This window comes from Diachasma alloeum, unplaced genomic scaffold (genome assembly GCF_001412515.2).
Source record: "Diachasma alloeum isolate Michigan unplaced genomic scaffold, Dall2.0 Dall_scaffold_01665, whole genome shotgun sequence".
NCBI lineage: Eukaryota > Metazoa > Arthropoda > Insecta > Hymenoptera > Braconidae > Diachasma > Diachasma alloeum.
This window is the reverse complement of record NW_021681759.1, coordinates 56,689-81,565: the sequence shown is the minus strand read 5'-3', so window position 1 is coordinate 81,565 and position 24,877 is coordinate 56,689. Positions and strand designations below refer to the sequence as shown.

At 38.9% G+C, this 24,877-nt stretch overlaps 1 protein-coding gene across 1 annotated transcript; it reads right to left on the bottom strand.

The window, feature by feature from the left end:
* Positions 1 to 12,908: 12,908 nt before the first annotated feature.
* On the bottom strand, positions 12,909 to 21,280 carry LOC114841637. The gene is made up of 3 exons (XM_029126698.1): positions 21,136 to 21,280; positions 16,245 to 16,377; positions 12,909 to 14,315 (listed from the first exon to the last, which is right to left on the bottom strand). The coding sequence occupies exons 1-3, from the start codon at positions 21,278 to 21,280 to the stop codon at positions 13,979 to 13,981; spliced, it is 615 nt and encodes a 204-aa protein (XP_028982531.1). The 3' UTR covers positions 12,909 to 13,978.
* Between the last annotated feature and the right edge of the window lie 3,597 nt (positions 21,281 to 24,877).

The following is a 24,877-nucleotide window of genomic DNA, read 5'->3' as shown; positions in this document are numbered from 1 at the left end:
TCGGAATACTTCGGCTCTTTCCATCTGAACTGCTCCTCTGAAGTTAGCGCTCTCTTTTGTTTTGTTATTCATTCTTTGTCGATCTCTTTTGACGTTTAAGTCTATGTATTTTTTATTAAACTCTTTTCTTTTATTAAACGCCTCTTTTAATACCCATGCGCGTTTCAATTGGCATCAGAAGTGGGATGAATAAATTCCGTGATTTTGCATCGCGAATTTGTGAAAAAGTGCCAGATTTTCGTCTCAAAATGTATCGACAGCGACTGGACTTTGACGACGGACTATTTCCTAACCCTGAACATGACAGAGAAGTTTTTGATGAATTTGTTGACAGTAAAATTACCTCAAATAATCACGCGATTAGACATTACATTGACGAGTCTTTTTCGAGTGTTCAAACGGGTATTCATAATTTATTAGAACGCGAATTAACTAATGCCGTTAGAAGAGAATTTAACGCGACTCTACATGAAGAAATCCGCTCAATTATTCGGTCTGAGCTCTCCGACAGTCCAAGGAGAAATATCCATGTCTCTCGTATCTACCCAAATGCAGTTGTTCGAGACAACTTATCAGGAGATTCGTCTGAAGGCAACAGCGACGAAAGAAGGATTACTTTCATCACTGCAGCAGAACCTCAATCAATCGGTCTCAATCGTTCGGGAAGAACTCCTGGGAACATTACGACAAGACCTTCAACAGGGTTTCAATACTGCACAGGAGAAAATTCTTGATATTATTGGAGACATTTCGAGGAGGATTCCTTCCCAAATGCCGGAAAATCAAGATAATAATTTTCATTTTTCTCATAATTCTTCTACGGGTTTTAATCCTCCTATGGACAATTCTTTTCCCCTTAACCAACCACACGTTTCAGAATGCTCAAATCGGAACAACGTGAATTCTTTCATTTCACATCAAAATTGCATTAAAATCTCCAAATATGACGGGACCACCCTATGGACTCCATTTTATAAACATTTTCTAATCGCCGCGACTCATATTAAATGGAGTTCGGATGACATGGCGTCGAATTTAGCTATGTGTTTACGGGGTAAAGCTCAGTCTATTTTACAGACTCTTTCCCCGATCGAAGTGAGGAACTTCAATAGATTGAAAAAAGAATTAGAGTCACGTTTTGGAGAAGAGAAATTTTCTCAAATGTACTTCAATCAATTCCAAGCGCGTCAATAACACGTCGATGAGGACTTTGCGACTTACGCAGAAGAACTCGAAAGACTCGCTCGTTTCGCATATGCCGAAGAAACTGATAGATGTCGTTATCGTGCCACATGTTTTCAATTCATTGGGGGTATCAGAGATACAAGAATCCAAACGATTCTTCGCTCGGAACGTATCAAATCCCTCCAAATTGCCCTTCAACGCACTACGAAATTACAATCTATCCATAACCTTGTCGGTGAAAAACGGAATACTCAAAATCAGAATAAAAATCAAAATAATTCCTCCAATTTTAATAAATTTAAACATAATCCACAGAATTCGTCGAATAATTCCTCGGCAATTCGATCACCTCAACAACTAAATCCTCAACAACGAAAATCATTCAACAATAAACAAAATGTGACGTGCTTTGCTTGCGGTAAGCTGGGTCATTTCAATTTTGAATGTAAAAACCCGGTTTCTTCAGATTCGAACCCTTTTCGCAATTCATCAACTAGCCAGAATAAATCTCAAAATCAGAGAAATTTCAATTCTAATTCAACTCCAAATCTCCATCGTAATTCTCCAAATAATTCTAATTTTCACGCGTGTAACCAGAATCCTAACCAAAATAACAAATGTTATTTTACTCAAAATCAAAATTTATCCAGTTCATGTAGTAACATGCGTGTTGATGTACGTCCTAGTATATCTAACTCTACTGAATCAAAATCTCCCAATTCTCATCTGGGAAACTGAATGGAGTCAATTTGGATGACGTCAAATTGACTACTCAAGAGAATAAATCTTGTTTTAAAACCTCAAATCAATCAACCGATTTACATTTGAAATTGTTCGGAAAAATTAATAATCGATCTTGTTCGATGCTACTTGATACAGCTTCAGATATGACCATTATCAATCTACGACTTTTCTCCAATAATGTAGATTCTTTAAAAACTGTCCATGAAAACCTCATCATTTCCACAACTAATGGTTCCCACTTGGATTACATCGCAATCAAACAAGTAACCATTCCAAACAAGTATCAACCGGAAATTCATTGTGAATTCTCCTAGAAAAGTCGTTTCTATTCGTCAAACTTCCGTTGATGATTTGAAAAATTCTTCAACTACACTCCCGGAATTTCTACATAAACTTTTCCTCTTTTCATCTAAATTACTGGATGAAAATCTTGAAAATCTTTTTCAGAAATTTCTCATTCATTTTACAGACAGAGTTGCTAGCAGTATCAAATAATGAGGAAAATATAGCGGTTTACAACATCGAATTATTATCGAAAATTTCTCACCTATCAAACAATTTCCTCGTCGAATTCCCTTTCATTACAGGGATATCGCTTCCCAACTATTACAAGAAATGAAAGAGGATGACATCATCGAACCAAGTTCTAGTCCTTGATCTTCGCCAGTTGTTTTGATCAAGAAGAAAGATGGTTCTCTTCGATTTCCCATTGATTTTCGTCTACTCAATTTAGTCACTAAGAAGGATTGTATGCTAATCCCTTCTATTGGTGAACTCCTTGATGCATCCAACGGTTTTTGCTGGTTTTCGTCAATTGACCTTAAGAGTGGTTATTGGCAAATTGAAATTGCTCCTGATGACAACGAGAAAACTGCCTTTTGTATCGGGAATGAACTTTGGCAATTCAAAGTTCTTCCCTTCAGCTTATTCAACGCCCCTGCAACTTTTGTTGAATCACATTTTCAAGGATCTCATCTAGAAAATCTGTTTATTTTACCTCGATGACATTTTAGTCCTTGGTCGATCATTCAAAGAACATCTTCAGAATCTTCAGATTATTTTCCAGCGACTTTCGTCTGCCAACTTGAAAATTAACTACAAGAAATACCTCTTCTTCCAGAAAGAAATTCTTTTCTTAGGTCATATGGTCTCTGAGAATGGAATACAATGTTCCCCAGAGAAGATTTCGGCAATTATCGAGTGACCAATTCTTGTGGACAAAACAGCCGTTCGTAGTTTCATATTATCGCCAATATGTCAAAGGTTTTGCTTCTATTGCAAAACCCCTCCATAAAATTGGTGATGTTAAAACTCCTTTCATTTGGACAGAACACTGTCAATCTGATTTTGATCAATTGAAATCGATTCTCATTTCTCCCCCTATTTTGTCCACACCTTCTCCCATCGGTAAATTTATCCTCGATACTGATGCATCTCAATTCGCTATCGGTGCTACCCTTTCACAAGTACAAGATGGAGTTGAAAAAGTCATCCCTTATTATAGCAAATGTTTCAGTAATTTAGAGAGAAATTACTGTGTTACCCGAAAAGAACTTTCGGATGTTATCAAAGCCGTTGAATCTTTCTCTCACTATCTTTTAGGTGGAAAATTCCTGATTCGTACCGATCATGCTGCTTTGAAATGGCTCATTTCTTTCAAAAAGCCGGTCAATCAGATAGATCGCTATAATTCCTTTTCTCATATGACTTCGAAATTGCTCATCGTCCTGGCCATCTCCATGGCAATGCGGACGCTCTTTCACGTCGCCCTTGTTTCTGTAAAATTTGTGGAAAGGCTAATATCATTGAAGAATCTTCTACTAAAATAGTTTTCAGAACTATTTGCTGCTTCAGGAATGATCATGATTGGATTAAACTCCAAAATGAGGATTCAGTATTGAAAAGAATCATCCGGTTTAAGAAATCTAGTGACCGCCCACATTGGAAAGAAGTTTCTCATCTAGGTACTGATTTCAAAATCTACCTTCTCCACTGGGATTCACTAGAATTGAAGGATAACATTGTGTTCCGTCGTTGGGAATCTCCTGACCGAACAAAATTCGTATATCAGGTCATTATTCCTAGAAATCTCATTGCTGAGATTCTTTCTTCTGCCCATGATCCTCCCTCTAGTGGACATTTTGGCATCAATAAAACTCTCTCCAGAATTCATCAACACTTCTACTGGGTAACTTCTAAGTTCGATGTAGAAAATTATTGCAAAAAGTGTAAAATTTGCTTTTCCAGAAAAGGTCCTCACGTCAAAACTAAGGGTTAACTCCAGATTTACAATGTTGGTTTCCCCGTTGAAAAATTGGCCATCGATTTTCTAGGCCCTTTCCCGAAATCTTCTTCTGGAAATCGTTTCATTCTTGTTGTTACTGATCATTTTTCAAGGTGGCCAGAGGCCATACCTCTTCCTAATCAACAAGCCTCCACTGTAGCTGAAGCCCTAATCAAGGACATCATTTCCCGCTTTGGAATTCCTTATGAAATTCATTCCGATCAAGGTCGAAACTTTGAATTCTTGATCTTCAAAGAAATTTTGAACCTCTTAGGAATCCAGAAAACTAGGACAACCCCTCTTCACCCCCAATCCAATGGAATGGTAGAGCGGTTGAATAGAATCATCACGAATTATTTAGCAAAGTTCATTAATTTCAATCAAAAACATTGGGAGAAATGGATCCCATTTTTTCTTCTCGCTTTCCGTTCTTCGAAACATCAAACGACTGAGTATACTCCAGCCATTTTGATGATGGGTCGTGAACTCAAACTTCCTTTAGATCTGATTAGAGGTTTCCCCCCAAATGATTCTTCTCAAAGTCTTCCTGAATATGTGGAGAATTTCAAGATTCAACTCGAATCAATTCATTCCGATGTTCGTAATAAGCTTCAAGTCAAGAGCGATCGAATGAACTCGAGATTCGATATTAAAACCAAGATGATTCATTTTCCACCTAACCAAAAAGTTTGGTTCTTCAATCCACGAAGGGTAAAAGGGAAATCTCCCAAACTTCAGTGTGATTGAGAAGGACCTTACGTAATTAAGAATAAATTGAATGATTTAACGCATTCAAAAATCTCCTCATTCGAGACTCAAAGTAATCCACATTAACCGGATTGCTCCATACGAGAATTAATCCTCTTCCCTTTCTTTTCGTTCATTTATTTATTATCTCTTTTATTTTGTCTGTTGATTACTGGCCATAATTGACAGACGGATAATTTTCTTTATTTTTGTCCCGCCGGGAAGTTTTTGTAGAGATAGCGATTGCGCATAGCTTCTCCATTTTCCTTTTATTCTTTTTGAAGAATAATCATTTTTATTTCCATTCATTTTCTCGTCCTTATACCTTGATTCTGCCCTGCTTCTTTTCTCTCTTTCAGATACTCTCCTCATCGAGTCATCTTTGGATTTACCTGTCGCGCGACCCGATTTTTGGCTTCACTCAAGACCACGACTTTGACGAATCAATTATTTTGAATCAATCCCTATTCTCCTTTGTATTTTTCGTCTGGGTTTTCGAAGAGTATATGGGTTAAGGGACCCAGATAACTTGAATATCACTTTTCCTTTTAAAACTGATATTTATGTTGCCCTTAATAGGTTTGCCTGATTGTCGGGACGACAATCTTCTTTCAGAGGAGGGAATAGTGTTATATATCTTTCCCTCGGAATACTTCCACTCTTTCCATCTGAACTTCCCCTGTGAAGTTAGCGCTCTCTTTTGTTTTGTTATTCATTCTTCATCGATCTCTTTTGACGTTTAAGTCTATGTATTTTATATTAAACTCTTTTCTTTTATTAAACGCCTCTTTCAATACCCATGCGCGTTTCAATATCTATCCCAGAGAGAAACCCGAGAAGAATGCGCCGAATAATGTCCTCCTTGAGAAATCTCCTCATGTCGGTCATACTCTTGATTGATTCCATGGATCGATCCTGAAAACCACCGAGCTTAATGCCCTGTGAGAACACCAGAGATCTACCAATAGAAAAAACCACGAAAACTGTCCCGAAATGTGTTCGCCAAGGACCCCAGCGATCTCTTGCTAGCCACGGTCTCTCCAAAATATCATCTATTGAACATTCCATGAAAAATTCAATCAAAAATATGATAATTTTTCAACATAGCACTGGAAAACAAATTCAATCAGAAAATTGTTTTGCATGATTACATGGGAATTTAAAGATTACGAAAAGACCACTGGTTTTCATGAAGAATTTTTCCCCAGTTTTTCAGCGGAAAATTAAAGAAAATTATTATAGAAAATGAATTAGCATTCCTTTGGGCAACCTTGGTTTCGAGGATTTTGAAAGAATATTACAGGCATTGAGACAAGAGAGGACGACTCGCTGACACCAGGGCACTTGTATCACATCCTACAATGGAAAAAACACTAATTCTTCAAGTGAAATTATAAATTGAATAACTGTTTCTAATCAAAATAGTATATTTCCCACCAAGGGAGGGAAAATAAAGGAGTCGTGCCCACGTGCAGAATTACCACCCGAGCCAAAGGCGAGGGTGGTAAGCACATGGTTACGGGTCCTTTATTTTACCTCCCGTGGTGAGAACGTTATTTTTCGTCATGGCGTAGGCGGAAAGGCAGATTTCCCTCCCGCGAAGGGGGAGGAAAATGTATCTTTTCTACCCGCAGTTGCCAAAAAGAACTTTAATTTCCGAAAAAAATATATTTTCAAGGGTAACTGACTGGCTCAGGAGGACCACTTCGAAACGATTTCTCATTATTGAGAGAAATGAGATTTCTTCTCCCTCAGAGAAGAACCTGCTGAGGGATCATCGGGATTGAAGGGCTTCGATATTGGGCATCCTGGGTTCTTCGCTTAAGGGGGATGGACACGGTAACGCGTCAGAAAAATTCCTTTATTTTTTTTCAGCTGGTAAGGTGAAGTATATGATAATTCAACAATTAACGAGGCACTAAATGATGATTGAACAATACGGACGAAATTTTATATTGACAAAATATTCAGTTTCGAAAAAGTTATAAATTATTGAATGAGAGGCCTTTTCCCAACTGGTTCTATTGATATTACAGCCTTGGTTCATTTTAAGCAGAACTATGATTCATTTCTACGAATGAGACAAGTGCATCTATCGTTGCACAGGTGCATTTAAAAGGAAAACAAAAATTGTCGGAAATAGAGCGCCCTCATATGTGATAGCAACAGCAATTGAAAAAAAAGAGTAGGCCAGAAAAAATAATTTAGCACCCGTGGAACGATAACGATGTTCGGGGTGAAGCATTTCGTACAAGAATAATTTTACTGGAAAAAGTGATTTCTGGATTATCGTTGCCACCAGGACGGAAAATCATGTTTCGAGAAAAACGCGTTCAAAGTTTTCCTACGTAGCCGTCCGCAGCGGGCCTGGTGTTCCTTTCTTGGACGGACGGTCACATAAAAGTATAAAGTGTAAAAGTATAAGTTCATTTACGGTATGATTTTCACCTCCTGTGGGCGGATTTTTCAATACCACTGATAGTATAGATATTTGATGGTCAGGATGGATGGGAAAAGAATAGAGCCACAATAGACTGCTACCTGAGCGCGAGGAGCACGAGCTCTGCGGTACTGCTGCACCGGCCCCAATACAAACGATTATACCTCGGCTCGCTCCTTGAATTTTCCAATAAACCTTCATGAGTATATGTCTGAACGTATATACTATCGAAAAAGGCAAAGGAACAAAAATTAAATTTTTCCAAATTTCACCGTGGCCATCCCCCTTATTCGGATTTTCCTTGAGGGAACCTTCTCAAAGCGCGTGGCCAAGACCTGGTGAAACTGGGACCAGTACCAGAAACACTGAGAAGGATTCTTAAAATTGAACACTGCTGACACATTATTTTTTAACCATATTTGAATTATCACACGTGGTCTCAAGTTTGTTTTGACATGTCATGCAGTCAACTTCAGCGTAAGCGAAACTGAAACGGAACTGCATGGCGCTATTAATGATAAATGGAAGCTGATACATAACTCTCAATCCTGTAGCTCCTGTATTGCACTCTATTACTGATGGTGATGTCGAGATCAGCTTCAGAGTTGAGATTAGCGCCAGAGTTGACTCCTCTCGCGGAAGCCTCGAAAAATGTTGATAATTCTTTTGGTGAGTTACGGCCACAGTTTCTCCTAATTATCAGATGTCACTGTGAATATGGCGATGAGAGCTATTGATCGGCCTCGAAGGCAACCCTTGAGGCATACTAATTCCTGCATCGGGGGCATTAATGTATCTTGACCCACAAGTACCAGACTTGACCCACACACAAGACTCCTTCCATTGCGATGGATGACCGTCCAACGGGCGTATCCAAATGCGTTCCAGTTGACTTGAGGGGGATAAATTTGTTGATGTGCTCTCATCCTCTCTTTTCTTGATTTGACCTCTCAATTGATAAATGACCTTGACACAATGTCTCACTGTTGAAGATGCTTCCAGGAATGTGTTCTCCGTGATAAACTGAGGATCTTGAGGTAGATATTCGACTAGTCTAACCTGCAAATTCAGAATTTCATTTCATTCTGCTTTGATGATTTCCTCCTGCCCCTCCAGTTCCTCCATTATGAGAGAATTATTGCTGATTGTCAGCTGCAACAGTTCTCATTGAATTTCTTCCAATGTCTCAACATGAAGCATATGCCGTCACGTTTGGATCTTCTCAGAAACTGGGAGGCCTGTTGATTGAAGTGGTATTTTCTTCAACGATTTCTGTTTGATGTAGTGATGTTATGGAAATGCTTGATTAATGATCTGGGAGGTTACAAACCAGGGACTTGGAACGCATTCCAGTTTCGATTTCGTTCCAGAGGCAAGGAACGAAACGAAACTATAACATTCCATGTTAGGAGCGAAACACGGTATGAAAGTCATGGAACGATACGCCCAGAATGAAACCTGGAATAAAAGTCCCTACACGTTTCAGCCCAAAACGAAAGTCAAAACGAAAGTCGTGGGACTTTTCTCGCAAGGAATGCAACTGGGAACAAAAGTCTTGGAATGTTACAGCTAGGAACGAAAGTCGTGGGACTTTTCTCGCCAGGAATGCAACTGGAAACAAAAGTCTTGGAACGTTACAGCTAGGAACGAAAGTCGGAACGATACTCGTAGAATGTTTCCCATTAGGAACGAAAGTCGGAAGGTTACTTGCCCAGACACGTTTCCTGACGAGGAACGAATGTAAGAACTAAACTCGGCGGACAATGGAAGTCGGAGTGAACGGAAACAGCGTTACAAAACGTCGATACATACGAGAAACGCGTACAGTGTACCCTCTCCGCATATTTCACACGAAACAACTATTTTTATCTCCCATTAAGCTCTTATAATCAGTGCACTACACGCCGAGAAAAATATTAGAATTTTGGTGATGAAATTTTGAGATAAATTCTGCAGCTGCCCCACAATTGAGGAACGAAACCTCGGGAATATATCACGTACCCCCCAAAAAAATCAAGGAGAGTACATGACAAATTCTAGGGTGAACGCGTTTAATACGCTAATACCGAAAATGCTGTTGTCGAAATGTGAAATGACTTTTTAATAATGAAAAAGGTTCGAAAATTACGCTATAGAGAATGATTTTACAATGACGTAATTTGTTAAACAAAAAAATGTTTTTCCCCAGTGTTTTGGTACTAGGAACGCGGGAAGAGGGACGAGGACAATACCAATATACATGCGGCAAGTATTTTCAAATAAATTTGAGTAAATTGAGAATGTTTGAAAATTACCCTGCTGGGTATAAATTGTCGATAAAATAAGAAAAACAATATTTCCTCAATTTTTAAGTGCTTTGGATGCGGGAGAGGGGGTGCTATCTATATGCATGCGCATAGAAGCGTCAAACAAATTGGAAAAATTAAGGCGATGGAACCCTCCCCTCCCCCACTGTAAAATGCAGCGCGTCTCTGTCACACGCAGGAGCTGGTATCGTCTTTCTGTTCCTTTGATCAAGGGTACAGAGAGGAGACACACTGGCCATCAGAGCGACTGAGACAGAGATACGGTGATTTCACAGTGCGCTCCGATAAACAAATATTGATATCTCGATAACTATTTCACTTGGAAAAATAAATCAAAAGCCATTCGATTCATTACGCAATTCCGCGGATTTTTTCCGCAGTATATCTCGATAACTTCTCAATAACCTGGACTAACTCTGAGTGGTAGAAATTAGCGATGATGCAATCTTTTGAAACAAAAAAAAATGCCCATCTCCCCACCCTGGCCGAGGCATTCCTAGTTAAGCATAGGAATAATTCTGGAAGGGTACAGGAAAAAGTCAATGTTGGCGTAGGGAAATTTCTTGAGTCATCTTATACCAAATGCCGGAATGAAAGAGAAAATACAAGGACGCACAAATTTTCATATGCTATCGGAGAATTCTTCCCCTGCCGTCGTAGAAATTTTCTGGTGGTTTATTTTAGAAATTCATGGGGTCATATGAATAATTCTCGCGCGGATTCAAAATTTTTCCGGTGCTCCCCTGAAATAATTTCGGTCTAATTCAGTTGTGCCTCGTTTCTGGTGGTCAACACATGAATTTTTCGCGGATTTTTTTCTCCGTGTAGGGATTATTTTTCGTATCTTGCTCGTTCATTGATTCTTGAAAGTCAATAATTGCGCGAAAAAAGTTTGAGTAGTTATTCCCCGAGACTTTCAAATTTATCGAATATTTCCTGAACGCGTTGTGCGCAGCACATGGAATTTCGTAGGTGGAGTGCTATTCGGAGAATAATTTCTGGGCTTATGATCTGATCAAGCACAGTCACGATATTTGACCGTCATTCTGTTAAAAAAACAATCACAAAGTTAGGAGGAAATTATCAAAAGCTAGCACGACTGAAATTTGGATTTGGATGTACTTGACAGCATTAACTACCATGTTCTGACATGTCATAAACCGATGGCCAGAAATTCCCAAAGTACAAAGATACATAAAAAAATATTTTCGTTATTTCGTTACGATAAAACAGAAAAAAAACGAAAAAGTCGAGATCTAGGCAAAATAAGTGCTCAAAAAATCGTGACGAGATGCACCGATCCAATGTCTTTCGGGATTGCGACAATTCCAAAACTTTTCATGTTTTTTCAGGCAGTGATGATCTATCCAAAAAAATTGTCGTGTAGTCTCGACGGCATCACCAATTATAATCCTCACCTTCGGCTTGGATTATAAACTCACATTCGCCAGATAATACTTTTATCGCCTTATGACATAAGATACTATTGTGCTTACCGCTTACAAGCTCAAAATGATACATGCATCGAATATCCTTCTTAAAATCCTACAACAGTTGTCTCGTATATATTTTTGTCACTTCCCCTCCTTAGAAGATAATAATTAAAATGGAACATCCTGTATATATTCTAATTTTCGAGTTACAAGTAAAGAAACCCATTTTTTTCAGCGGTTTTGATTTTTTTTACCTTTCTATAAGAGTTGAGGACTTGTAACTTCAGAAGATTTTCGGAGGTATCCAACACACCCATACAAAAATTTCTGCCTGATGGCTATTATTTCTAATTCAAATCTTATTTGAATGAACTATGTGACCTCATACTTGCCACAAAAGTAGCTCACAGCCTACTATCGACATTGTGACCTTTTCCTTAATTTATATTAACAATAATTCCTTAAATGAGGATGTGGGCCATTAAAGAAAGAGGACAAATAAGGGATATTCTAAGAAAATCAACTGTATTTCCTTTAATTACAAATTAGATCGTCAAGAGACGTTAATGAGGCCTTTTCATGAGATCTAGGGGAGTGGGGGAGGCCCGGCAACTTTTGTACACGTAAAAAGAGGGATGATTCTAAGCAAAACAAAAGGGAAGAAGCTAGTCGTGTCTAGGGAATTGTAAATGATATCAATGAAGTAATAATTAATTCGACTGAACACTAAGGGGAATATTCAAAATAAAGTGTAGGCTCACCGTTGGGGGTAAATATTTGGGGAACACGGGAATAATGGGAAAATGGAAAAGGTAACTCGTACTCACGACCACGTGGGTACAACTCGGGCTGCGGTCCACTCTTCGATATCTCCAGCAGTTTCCAACTTCACTGGAGCCTTCGTTCCACCTCAGGATTCCGGGATTCTGATCCAATTTGGGAAGATGATCCTCACAGCAATAATTTCCTCTTTTCACTTATCCTAGTCAATTCACAATTGGCGGGGCTTCTCTATTATAATATTATCGGGGCACGGGGTTACTCTCGGGGCAGTTGGGTGACGAGTGAGCCTTCTTCTTCGAATGTCTTCTCTTCTCTTCTTCGTAATATCTTCGCATTTCTCCGTATTCCTTCATTTCCGCGGATCGTGACGGTTCGTGATTAGTAGTCACCTGACTAAGATCTCTGCGGGGGGGCTCGGGGGTGTCAGACACGAGCGTATGCTGGTGGGCTGCCTATGACCATGGTTTGCAAGGGGCGTTCATGCATATTTCTCCAGGGGGTACGGGCTCTCGTTGGGCGAATCCATGGGCCGGTGATGCTGACTTCCTTTGGGTAGTCTCATCGCTGATTCCAGGGGAAAGGACAAAGGGGAGCGAGGGGAAATATTCGGGGAGATCAGGTAACCAACGGTGGCGGGAATTTATACTTTTAGGGGGCAGAGTGTATTGGGCAAAAAACTGTAAAAAATAATAATAAATAGAATTCTGCCTCGTCACAACATATAATATAACGACTGTGAAAAAACATCATACTCCGTGACACAACTTGAGAGCATGAAAATCTCCATCTCACTTTACGATAGAGCGTTTTCTTACCTTTCGCCATTTTCTAGTAGTGTCCGTGCAGCCGCCGGTAGAGTTGCAAATGACTATTTTTCAGATGGCATTATGTCACTAAAAAATGAGGATCTTGTGACGCACAAATTTTCTAATTACCAATGATGGTCACGAATAATTTGTAAATAAAGTGAAGTCAAACCATCTACGTAGATATATAATAAATATCATAGTTTATTCCTAATATGCGACGGTCATAAATTTTTAAAAATCGTTTTATCTACATGGATGAGAAATGACCATGATATTTTCATTTCAAAATGTGCTTTAGACTACTCCGAAATGAATTCAAACAAAAATAAAAAAAAGGGCAGAATAAAATGGAAAAGTGCTGCCTCATAAACTCGCAACCCCCATACAACAATAGTCAAGTAAAAGGTTATGAAACTCGAGAAAATATTGCCTGTATGCTTTCATAGGGAGTGAAAAATAGGAGATCGAGAAGCTCACCATGGCGTCTTAGTACCATGGATCATTTTAGTTGAAGTTTTCTATGACTGCTTATAACTCGACACCGGTAGAATGGTAGATTTGATCAATTGTAGAGAACTGAATAGATATACTTGTGAAAACCTGACTTGCGGAGTGGATACGATTCTTAAAAGTCAAGAGTGCCTCTGTAACCCCTGTGATCAGTTCTCGGTCACTTCATTCAAGCCAGCCATTAAAAACGAGCCTGTACTCTTTCATTTAAGTACTTGCTGGAAAATGTAAGAGCTGACTCGTCTACACCATGTATACATCGCAAAGATCACTCTAAGTTTTAGCTGTCATACTCTGTCATACCGACTGTTGTCAGGAATTTTTGTTTTTTTGGTCTTTCTTGTTTCTTTCAGTAATTTTTTTCATTGATAATACATTATTAGATTCTCCGATTTCTCAGTATTCTTTGGGACGTGATCACTATTACCACATGTCATTTCCTAATCAATAATTTTATCTTTCCATTTGAATTATTCTTTTTCGACACATGTATCGATAATCTAAGCAATCTCATTCACATTCGATTATACCACAATATAATTTGATAATTTTGTTAATTCCCTGAATTTATACTCTGTCTCTGTTAATAGGTTGAAACTTTGAAAAATACCTATGTTGTCTTTAGGAGGTGACTGTTACCCCAGGACATAGTCATAAAGCTCAATAAATAAATAAATAATACTAAAAACCTTTCTATCAGGTTATAGTGAAAAATAGAGAGAGAAAATCTAATTGGTTCAGAATCTACAGCGAAAATCAGGAACTTGGAGATTGGCCCTTGCTGGTTCCAAGGTCAATCTAATTGGTCCAGTGATACGTGAGGATTTGTTTGGTATGTTACGCTTTTGGTGCAGTTTCTTGGGGCGGTGACGATACCACCAGTATTCGAAAGCCAGGGTAATGCAAGCTAGTGCGATACCCACAAAGATGACGATGAAAACACCTCCGATGTTCTGAATGGAGATTCCTTCACTCTGGTCGTCCTCTTTTTCGCAGGGCTTTCTTTCAGGATTGTTCGTCCACCATGTGTTCTTCAGCTGCTCTAGGGTGCGTTTGTTCAGTAGGTGGAGGATTCTGAAGAAAATGGTAAAAATTATTTAACATTCGTAGTTGAACGGTATCAAACTTATTCATAAAATGTGATAAATTTAATATACTATTTCGGCTCATTATGAATAATCCCAGATACGAGTTACGTAACAGGAAGATATCGACTGCGAATACAATTCATGTATCTTTTAAAAGTTATCCATATTGCTTTTGCGTCCTCTGGACGAATTCCTCAGGGCACAGAAAATAATCCTTTGGTGTGAAACGGAAGTATGTCCTGCACTGAGTACGGAAAATCATGTTTTCGCCGCCCGAGGTGCACAGATGATTTTCTAACATGTCTGCTAAGGAATGGTACATGTTGCACCTTGGGTGGAAAATATAAAAGCTTTATGATAACGTGAATGTTAATTGATGTCAATGGATGGTGCTGATTGAATTGAATGAAGACTCTCCTTTGTTGGAATCACTTGATAAGTTAATCTTTTTCAGTCAATAAATAAATGAACCGTCGATATTGACAAGACAAATCAGATTTCTCCACATTCAACTCCTTTCAGATAATGGTATCAATAATGGTATTTTTTTCAGCGTGAAAAAATGAATGAGTTGAAAAAAGCAGTAGAAGTAGGACCAACATTCCTGCCGCGGAGTTTCTCAACTCATTGATTATATCAAGCTGATCCGCCGACTTCTGATCCGCAGCAAGGATGTTGGTCCTGCTGCTACTGATTTTTTATTTCATGGGAAATTTTTTTAAATCGTTTTTCTATTGAGAACTAATTTTCTTATAGAAATCTGCATGTGCACAGTACATATTCATTCGACATTTCTAGCTTGGCGTTTTTTTTTATTTACTTGTATTTGTCAAAAATTTGGACTTTTCAGTAGAAACCAAACAAAACATTTCCGTGGTGAAGGTTTTTTACCAAAAGATTTTTTAAGAAGATCCTCTATACCGATTTAAAAGCTTTCATCATCGAGAGAATGAAAAGCAGAACAGTCAAACTTTCCAGAAATTAAAGCAATAAGTACTTGAAAAAGTTTTGCGGAGGCTAAGGTAAATAGATACACAGATAAGTTTGAAGAATAATACAGCTGGGCATTCAGGTAACAATGATAGAGAAAACTCCTTGTGTTCTGAATTTCGAGAATTATAATATCAGTCTTGTAATCTATTTCCGTGGATTTAACCATGCGGAACTAGGAACGTCAACATTACTGTTATGGTGGACTTTAATGAGTAATCATCTACGGAATGAGCAATTATAGAAGAGAATATGAAGAGAAAATTGATCTTTTCAACCATCACCATATTCATAAATTGAGGTGAAGCAATCAGGGTATTTGGAGAAATAACAACAAGGTTGAGTAAATTATCGAAAGACACGACGTTTCGCTAAATTGTAGCTTCCTCAGGCATTCCTCAACGTTATTACTATTTCTCCAAATACACTGATTCCTTCACCTCAATGACGAGGAAATTTCTGTATCCGAAAAAGTTAACCCAGAACGTCCATATTGATCTTTGAGATTACGTCCAGTCAAATTACGATTTCTAAACACTGGGATTTCATCAAGCTTTTGATATATTTTTGCACCTGATAGAGAAGGATTTCACTTGAAATTTCAGCGCTCTAACTGACCTTCTTCACAAGTTATAGGTAATTTGATTTTTTCAAATGTGTTTTCAATTCTCATACCCTGAGACCTTCCAGATTCATCGGATATTTCTCTCAAGCTTCTCTGCAATAAAACGAGTGTATCGGGTTTTGCAGAAAAATCCTTAGTGCTGCGCGCTCGGAATTTCCCGCCTGCAATACTTGACACCTTTATTTGTTCACAACGAAGCTTTCGGGAAATATCCGATGAATTTTGACGGTCGACGGGTATTCGGAGGTCAATTTCCTCACTTCTGATTTTGGCCAAACAGAGTGCGGTATTAGGGATTACCTTACACTTTTCACCAAAATAATGAGAATATCTGTCAAAAGAAGGAAAAATAATTGATAGGCCACTGTGGACTTATCAAAACAAAACTGATGTGGAGGTATCACGTTATCCCGAATGGTGCACTCTGATTGGTCTGAATTATAATTGACGAAATTGTCAAAATAAAGCTAATATGAAGATATTACGCGATCCTGAATACAGCACTCTGGTCTAAATTAGAATTGAAGAAATTGTCAATGAAAATTGCTCTTGACCTCCACGTAGTTAAACCAACAATTGAATATAAAATAGTTTGCCGTAAAAAATGTGAATAGTTCAAAAAACAAGCAGCACGACAGAACCCATTTGACAAATTGTATATGACTACTGCTCTCCACGTATTTTTTTCTCCTATTTTTATTTCTACCAATTTCATTGGTAGTAGACTTCCGCATAGATCCCAATATATGTTTTCAAAAAATGAAGGAATAAGGTCTGCCATTTTTAAAAAATATTTTTGACATTGGACCATCAGACAAAACTGCATGAGGAAGATAAGGAAACAAATATTAAATAAATATGAACTTTCTCTTTCTACGTCATAAATTTAATAAAATTATACTGATGTAAGAAGAGTTGTGAGTCGAATGTAGAGAGGGAAAATTTCCGTGATTCACGGTAGCTCATTTGAGAGAATCTGTCACGGAACTATGAGATTAAGTTCGAATTCCGACTGGGCGCAGTAGAATTTTTTTCTCTTTAAATTCGAATTTTCTTTGATTTTTTTCAATTTCATTTATATTCTTCTCTCCGCGCTCATACGTATGTCCAGAGAGATTATACGTAGTCGATTAATTGAAATGAATATGAATATAGAATAAATAAATATAAGACACGGTAGTGGTCAAATGGGTAGGATGTGGCGGCGGTCATCTAAGCTTCATCTCATTTTCCCTCATTTCTATAAAGTGAATTTGAAAAAACCATATATTCATATTATATGGCTTTCTCAGTTATCCTGATGTGAAAATGAACGGTGAAATATAGATGCATTAATTTTTTTTTCTCAAGGGTTTTGGGTGAATTGCTCCACCTCAAGAATTATGAAATATATCGGCCTAAAATTTGATAGAGAAATGTTCCTTGACAATCATAACTAGAAGCCAAATTTTCGAAAGATTTCCCTGACTTTTACCCATAGAGTAGTGCGAAAAGTGAATTCCGACCAAAAAAATACAAAAGTAACGATATCCCGAAAAATATCACTGAGTTGATACCCATATTTTGTTGCGTCTAGATAGATGACATCAAAACGCACATGTTGACGAAAAAATTGAAATCGGACCGATAGCTTTTGAGATATTGAGCAAAACAATGTCACACACAAAGTTGAATATCTCCAAAACAACTGGTCCAATTTCGTTCATCTGGAATCTCAAATATTGTTACGATAAGACCTAAAATCTCACCAAGTTTCAAGTTTCTAGCTCGATTATTTGCAAAGTTATCGTGCGAACAAGTAGTTTCAGTGAAAAAATGAAAAAAAAAACAAGAATAAAACTACATTGCTCAGGTTGTAATGATCTTCTTTCAATCCCATTCAATATGTATGATCATGACGGGTATTTTGGAAAAAAAATGACTCGCTCGAATGGGTCAGGAGATATCGGAAAAAAACGATTTTCGAGGAATCGCTATATCTCAGGAACCGCTCAACCCACTGAGCTGAAATTTGTTATTTGTTATTTTGTTATTTTATTCATTGAAGACCCAATAGCCGAGGTCAATTATAGGGTCAAAGCTTTATACAGCATTATTTACAAACAAATATATACATATATGCAACATGAGTATGAGATAAGATGGCAGATTGCATAATCAATAAAGCTGTTGAGCTGCAGACGTACAAAATTCATAACGGAAGAATAAATAAAAGAGAAGATTATTAGGTCATTCTACGGGATTTGACGAACTTGTGAGCCCTATCTACAATTGTGGAGAAGGATGACGTTATAACGTAAATATCAATAGAAACATTATCATGACAAAACTGTACAAAATCATTCACTGCCTTGAACGCAGAATGTATTGGTGATACGCAGTCTTTCCTAGCCTTCGGTAAATAGAAAGTCGCATGGAGTCTGGTGTTCAGTGGAGGCACTCTAAGCGGCAACATACTGAAAAATGTGGTTACAAAATGATAGCTTGTCATAAAAAATAACCCCTAGGTCACGGCATTCCACCACATTCCCAATGACACTACCATTTATCACGTAATTTGTTTCAATTAAATTTTTCCCTCTATAAAAAGACATTTTCTTACATTTTCCTGCGTTAAAACCAAGTCGATTGGTATCCAATTTGGCACAAATTGGATTCTCAGTAGTACCAATTAGCAGGCAGAATTTCAGCATCTTTGCCTGAATAATTCTCGGGATAGTTCTGGACATACGAACACACATGCGCACATACATACCTACACACATACAGATATTTTTTAAAAACAACATTTCTTCACGTTTCATGACATTTCTAGGTATTTCAAGCCAAAATTCAGGAATCGAAAAGAATCACGATTTGGTGAGAATGGGGCAGAATGGACTGACGGGGCTAAACGGACCGCGGGGTAAAATGGACCGCTGAGGCAAAATGAATCGATAAAAAAATCTTTAAAAATTGCTGATTGAATAACTGGAGTGTTAACGTGAACTTTATTGATTTGTTTGACAAAATAAAAACGAACAGAAAAAAACAATAGAAATTGAAGAAAAAAAACAAAACAAAGTGGAAACAAAAAATCGTCTTCAGGATCACAATGATTTTGGATATTCTCTGAATTTTCGTCTATAGCAGCAGATAAACACTGTGCCCAACCCTGCCATGATTGACATTGGATCCAATCTTCTGAAATGTCGTAAAAGCATTCACTACAAAAAATACATGAAATATTTTCTTTTTTTTTTATTTTTGTTTTGTCTTCTGTTGCTCGGGATGATTTCTTCCTTGTACATCTGGGATAGATCTTGCCTCTTCGTGACCCACCTCTGGCTCCGCTTGCATTTTTGCTCAGTGTTTTCGGTGCAATAATTTTTTTTTATCTTGGTTATCAGCAAGTTGATTGCGATAACTAAAGCGCGTCATGATCATTACTTGACCTGGTGCTCTGGGTATTTGAGACGTTCGGGGCTGTGAAATTTGAATCGGCCTAATATCAGTAGGCGTTGCCGGCTGATATTAGGCATTCTGATTTAACCCGGAAGGGGTTAAAAAGTCTAACTTAGTTTCTGAGGTGGATTAGTCTTCTGCTCATTCCTCAGGCGAAATCTCTTCTGAGGTTCTGGCTCCTCCTCTTCCTTATTGTCTCCGTCCCTAATCCTACGTCTCTTCCGGGTTCGTGACTGCTGAATTTTTTTTACTATTTTCAGCCCCACGTCACCTTCATGGCTCACCGAAAAACTTTGGACTTCGTTTCAACCTCTTCATCATTTTCCTTTTCGACGTCATCCGCACAGCTCGTCGAAACAAACCTCAATTTCATTAATTCTCTCAATCTTTTCTCTTGCCACCCTTACGTTATTCTCAACTCTTATGGTGTCTTCATCAAATTCAGAATCATCTCCGACCTCTTCAATACCTTCCACAGACGCGTTTTCGATTGACTATTGTCGTAGGGTCTGACTCAGACACTCCGTAAATTCGTCATTAAGAGCAAGTGATGTTTCACCTTCAGTACCTGAAAATACAGGGGTGGGTGGTGACATGGGGACAGCAGGAGGCTTCAATCCTCTCGAAGTCTCCCGTTAACTGTCCTCTGAACTATCATCAGAATATATTATTATTCGTCTTCTCTTTTGTCTGGCCCTGGAACCAGATCTTCTGTAATTCTTTTTCCATCAGCGGCAATGTCGTTTCCCCGTTGACTATACAAGTCACCGAGATCTTCTAATGGAGCGGAACATTCTATAATTGATTCAGAAAAAGTCGTTCCATCGCGTGCTCTGCATGTGTCTCGCGTAAGTTTATCAGCATCCTCAGCACAATTTTCCCCAGAAGCAAGTGATTAAGCATCACTGGAAAAATCCGTTGCATGGGATTCACGGTTGCCTCCACCATTTGGATCTCCAGAACGAATGGTGTGCATGCCACGAAAGTTTCATCAAGAAAATAATCTTTCTTCAGTGGCCAAATTCAAGTTTTCTTGAACCCTGTCGTTGCTAAGGAACATGTTGCAGCTTGTTCGAATGCTTTCTTCACCAATCCAAGTATCTCGTGATATGTCACCAATTGCCCTCTGCTGCAGCCAGTGTCCCGACTTGTTTTTGGTCTTTGCTGGCAAAAACTTTACTCTGATGGTTCGGTACAGATGTGATCTCACATCCATCCACATTAAAAATCCTATTTGCATTTAAATTGTTTTTTTAAATCACATTTTTTAATGAGTTATAAAAATTTGTCACAGCGACTTTGTTAAATCTTCGAGTTCTAGCTACAGACGTGGCTTAGGGTTTACGCAGTGATACTTCAGGATTTATCGGCATAAATTGTCGACGTCAGTCAGGGCCAGCTTTGCCATTTGCAAAATAATGAGGAAATTTATTCTTCTCTGCTAAATCAAATGCAAAAATGCACAAATTCTTACATGTCAATCCATGTAGTCTGCTTTCCATCTCCAACAAATACCTACAAATCTTAGATTCTTGCTGTCGTGTAGATGTGGGGTAAATCGTACAAGACCTGTGCATCAAATAACACACATTTGTTAAAGTTAGGAAACTCATCAGAGAAATTATGAGATCAATAATTTGTCTCTACTAACTCATGTAAAAACGAATAGAATTCTGATTTTTTATGTATGAAAGAATTAATTCTATATTCATGTTCTAGAATGTACATGTCAAAATGTCATATTTACCTTTAACAACGTCCATCTCGAGATCTGTATTTTCTTTGTACCTCCTCACACGACGATTGAGGGTGGTTTCTGGCACTCCATAATTTTCTAATGTTTTCCCATACCCGGATACACCCTCAATAACCGTTATTATGGCTTTTGCCATGGAAACTGTATTCCACGATTATCTTTCGGTCGTTCTTTCATAATTCCGCACCAGTCTTAGGTTATTCTATAAATTCATATATTTACCGACGATATTATTATTAACCAAATAAGATTTTTTGCACTGTCAATCGTCATCTGCACCCATTGGATATTATTCTGCTAATGACCGCCCCGAAAAATTGGGAATTTAGATTCGGATTCAAAATGAATTGGCCATAACCAGTGCTGCCACCTGCAATTATCTGGAATATGTCCAGCACTTCGAACAATAACAACATGCTGACACCTATGTATGCCAGGTGTCAACAATATTCACATGAAATATTTCACAAAATAACCAAGAAAGCAAATTTCCAGTTGACTGATTTTTCATTACTGTACATCCGGAAGTTGTACGGAACAATGATAATGGCGTGGATGATTCATTGAAGTAAATTAGAAAATTCTAACCTCACCTGTTAATAAATTGTTGAGTTCGTTGGTTTTGTCTTATTCATTTTTGGAAGGGGCATATGATGTTTCAATATAATGCAGCATTTCATATTAATTCAACTATATATATATATATATACATTGTGACGAGGTAAAATGAGCCCCACACGATATTTCCCTTAAATATTCCCCGTTGATCACCGTAAATTCCCCCGATATTGCCTCCCCACACCTCAACCCGAAGCAGACCCAGAAAGCAGCAGTATCCGGAGACGAACCACCCCGAAGATACAGCCCAGATATCCCCAGAGGCCCCACGAAAACGGAATACATCTATCCGATCCAAAGAACAACAGGAATTATAGAGGGAAGGATGACAAATCTTCCCGACGTCGGACTATATGACGTTCCCCGCACCCTCGCACCACCTAGATGCTACCCTGACGAGGAGAAGCGAATCTGAAGCACGAGAGTAGCCGAAAAACGGCGAAAGAGGTCCGGAGAGGAAAAGAGAACACACTCGCCCCAACAGTCCCGGTGTTAGCACGCATCATTAGAGTTAAGGATTGCATAGTTAAGGAATAAAGAGTCTAAAACTAGAGCAGGTGAATAGTGAAGCGCAGGAAGCCCCCCAGGATTAGCTTTTTCCCCGACTAGCTTATTCCCTTTTTGATGATAATACTAGAGCCATCCCCTTTTTGAGCATGTACGACAAGTAGCCTGGCCTTACCGACTCCCTTGGATCATATTCAAAAGATATCAAAGAGTTGTAGAATCAATCAATAGGTTGTGACGAGGCACATTTCGTTATTTTTTTATTATTTTTACATACATTTTTCCCCAACATACACAGCCCCCTAAAACGTAAATCCCGCCACCGTTGGTTACCCTTTTCCTAGATATTCTCCTCATTACCCCTCTACCATCGCCCCTGGATTCAACGACGAACAGCCGCCGAAGGAAGTTAGCAGTTCCGAACCACCTGGAGTGGGTGAAGGAGCCGTCGCCCCCGAGAAACGTCCATGGATAAGCCTCGATAATCCACCGCCCTTGAAATTCACCACCGATACGGCTCTGGATTGTGATCGTGGGCACAATCTGAACACCTTGATTGGCCCCGATTCCCCTCGAAGTTGACCCGAAAGAACTCGAGATCCTGCGAATTCCCCCGAATTACGCAGGAGAAGAAGGAAGAGAAGAGAAATGAATCACTCGTAACCCAGCTGCCCCGAGCGTTACCACATGCCCAGATAATTGTATAAGAAGGAAGCCCCGTTAATTGTGAAAATCGCCCTGGAAGTTATTGTAATTGGTCAAAAAGAGGATCTTGGAGACACTGAGTTCATCCCTGTTGAATTGGGTGCCCAGGAAGTTGAGAGTCGGAAGGACGGCCCCGTCCTGGTAGAATTCTGAGGATATTTGGAGGAGCATTGGACGTGCGAATTGCACCAGGAAGTCGACGTGAGTACGAGTTGTTTCCCTCCTTTTCCCCTTGCCCCCCGAGTATTATCCCATTCTATTCCCCCAACGGTGCGCCACACTTGGTTATTTTTCCCCCAGTAAATTCAATTATTCTATTTTTATTTCTTATTTTCCCCTCGACACACCTAGAATCTCTCCCTTTGTAATCCCCTAGAATCGCCCTTTAGATATGTACAAAAGCTGCCTGGCTTCCCCCACTTCCCTAGATCTCAGTTAAAGGCCTTATTTACGTCTTTTGACGATCAGAATTTTATTTAGAGAAAATATAGTTAATTATTCTCAAATTATCCCTTATTTGTCCCTTTTCTTGACTCGCCCTAATCCTCTTTTCAGGAATTAGTTGAATAGAATATTGAAAACGGTCACAAGGTAAATATTGAGAAAAGGGAATATATTCTTTATTATTAATCATCCCTGTTTTGTCCTGGCCTATTTAATTCCCGGCATCTTTCTAGGTATATTAAAAGTCCAAGGTTACAAATGGCGCCCCACGTGGTGCCAGGTACTGTTCATCGAGCGCGATAAGGTCCCCCCTAATCCCCCCCCAGTGTTTATATCTCAATCTTATTGTGTGGCTCACTGTTGGGGATTTATTTTCATCACAGGCGTTGAATGCTGTGATACGTCTGATTATTTCTCTTGAGCTATTTTTCGCACATTTCATTTGTCTCACATTTGGGAATTTCAAATTATTTTTTTTTGTCGCCCCCCCCCCCATGGTTCTCCCGAATACGTGACACATTGTCCCTAATACAAACACCCAGTGTCAGTTTATTACTACATGTGTTGGTTCCGCATTCACCCGTACCCGCGGTATACAGTGTGTCCCCAATTTTTCCCATTTATTTTGACCACCCAATATACAAGCGGCCGCTCGATACCCCTTACATACCGGGTGACCCAGTGGTCTGGATTTACGTATTTTCTGCGTACTACCGCAGTATTTGCAATCCCGGATTCGATTAATAACTACTTTATTCTCTTGCGATTTTTTTTTAATATTCCGGAAGTCAGATTTATTTTCACGCAGCCCCCCCCCCTCCAGACCCCTTCGCCGTTGTCTATCAAACACAAGTTTCCCCCTAGATGTAGTACATATCCAGTATCCCCTCATCAATTAATTAATTTCTTTGATAGGAATATTCAGGGATAGTTTAGGGTAAGAAAGGGTTTTTTCGTAATGCCCGAAATTCATATTTTTGTTTCGGTGAACCCGTGTCCAAATATTTTTTATAGTTCAAGATCACCACGGACCCCCAAATAGACCCAGCAGTCACTACGGCTGCAGCCACCCTTACGACGACCACTACAACCAGTACTGCGTTGTTGATGAGCATTCCCTCAGGATTAATTCGATCCCATCCCCCAATGGTCCCGGACCTCACAGAAATAGCCAAGTTTTACTTTACCCATGCACAAAATTTTTACGCCCTAGACCCCCGCGATTGGATGATTATGTTGGACACATTGAGAATCTGTTCCCGTGGATCCATCGAAGTTTTGAGAGACCGATTGATCAGATTCGAGGTTAGGAAATAATTTGGCTCCAGTTTTGCCGTTTGGAATGAGGAAATTGATTCGTCAAGTAGACCCTTCACAGTTGTAGGTTGTGATGTTATTCGTAGGGCCGGTGGATCTTTCACGGTGTCCCATCCCGGTGGAATTTTGGAGGCCTAATGGC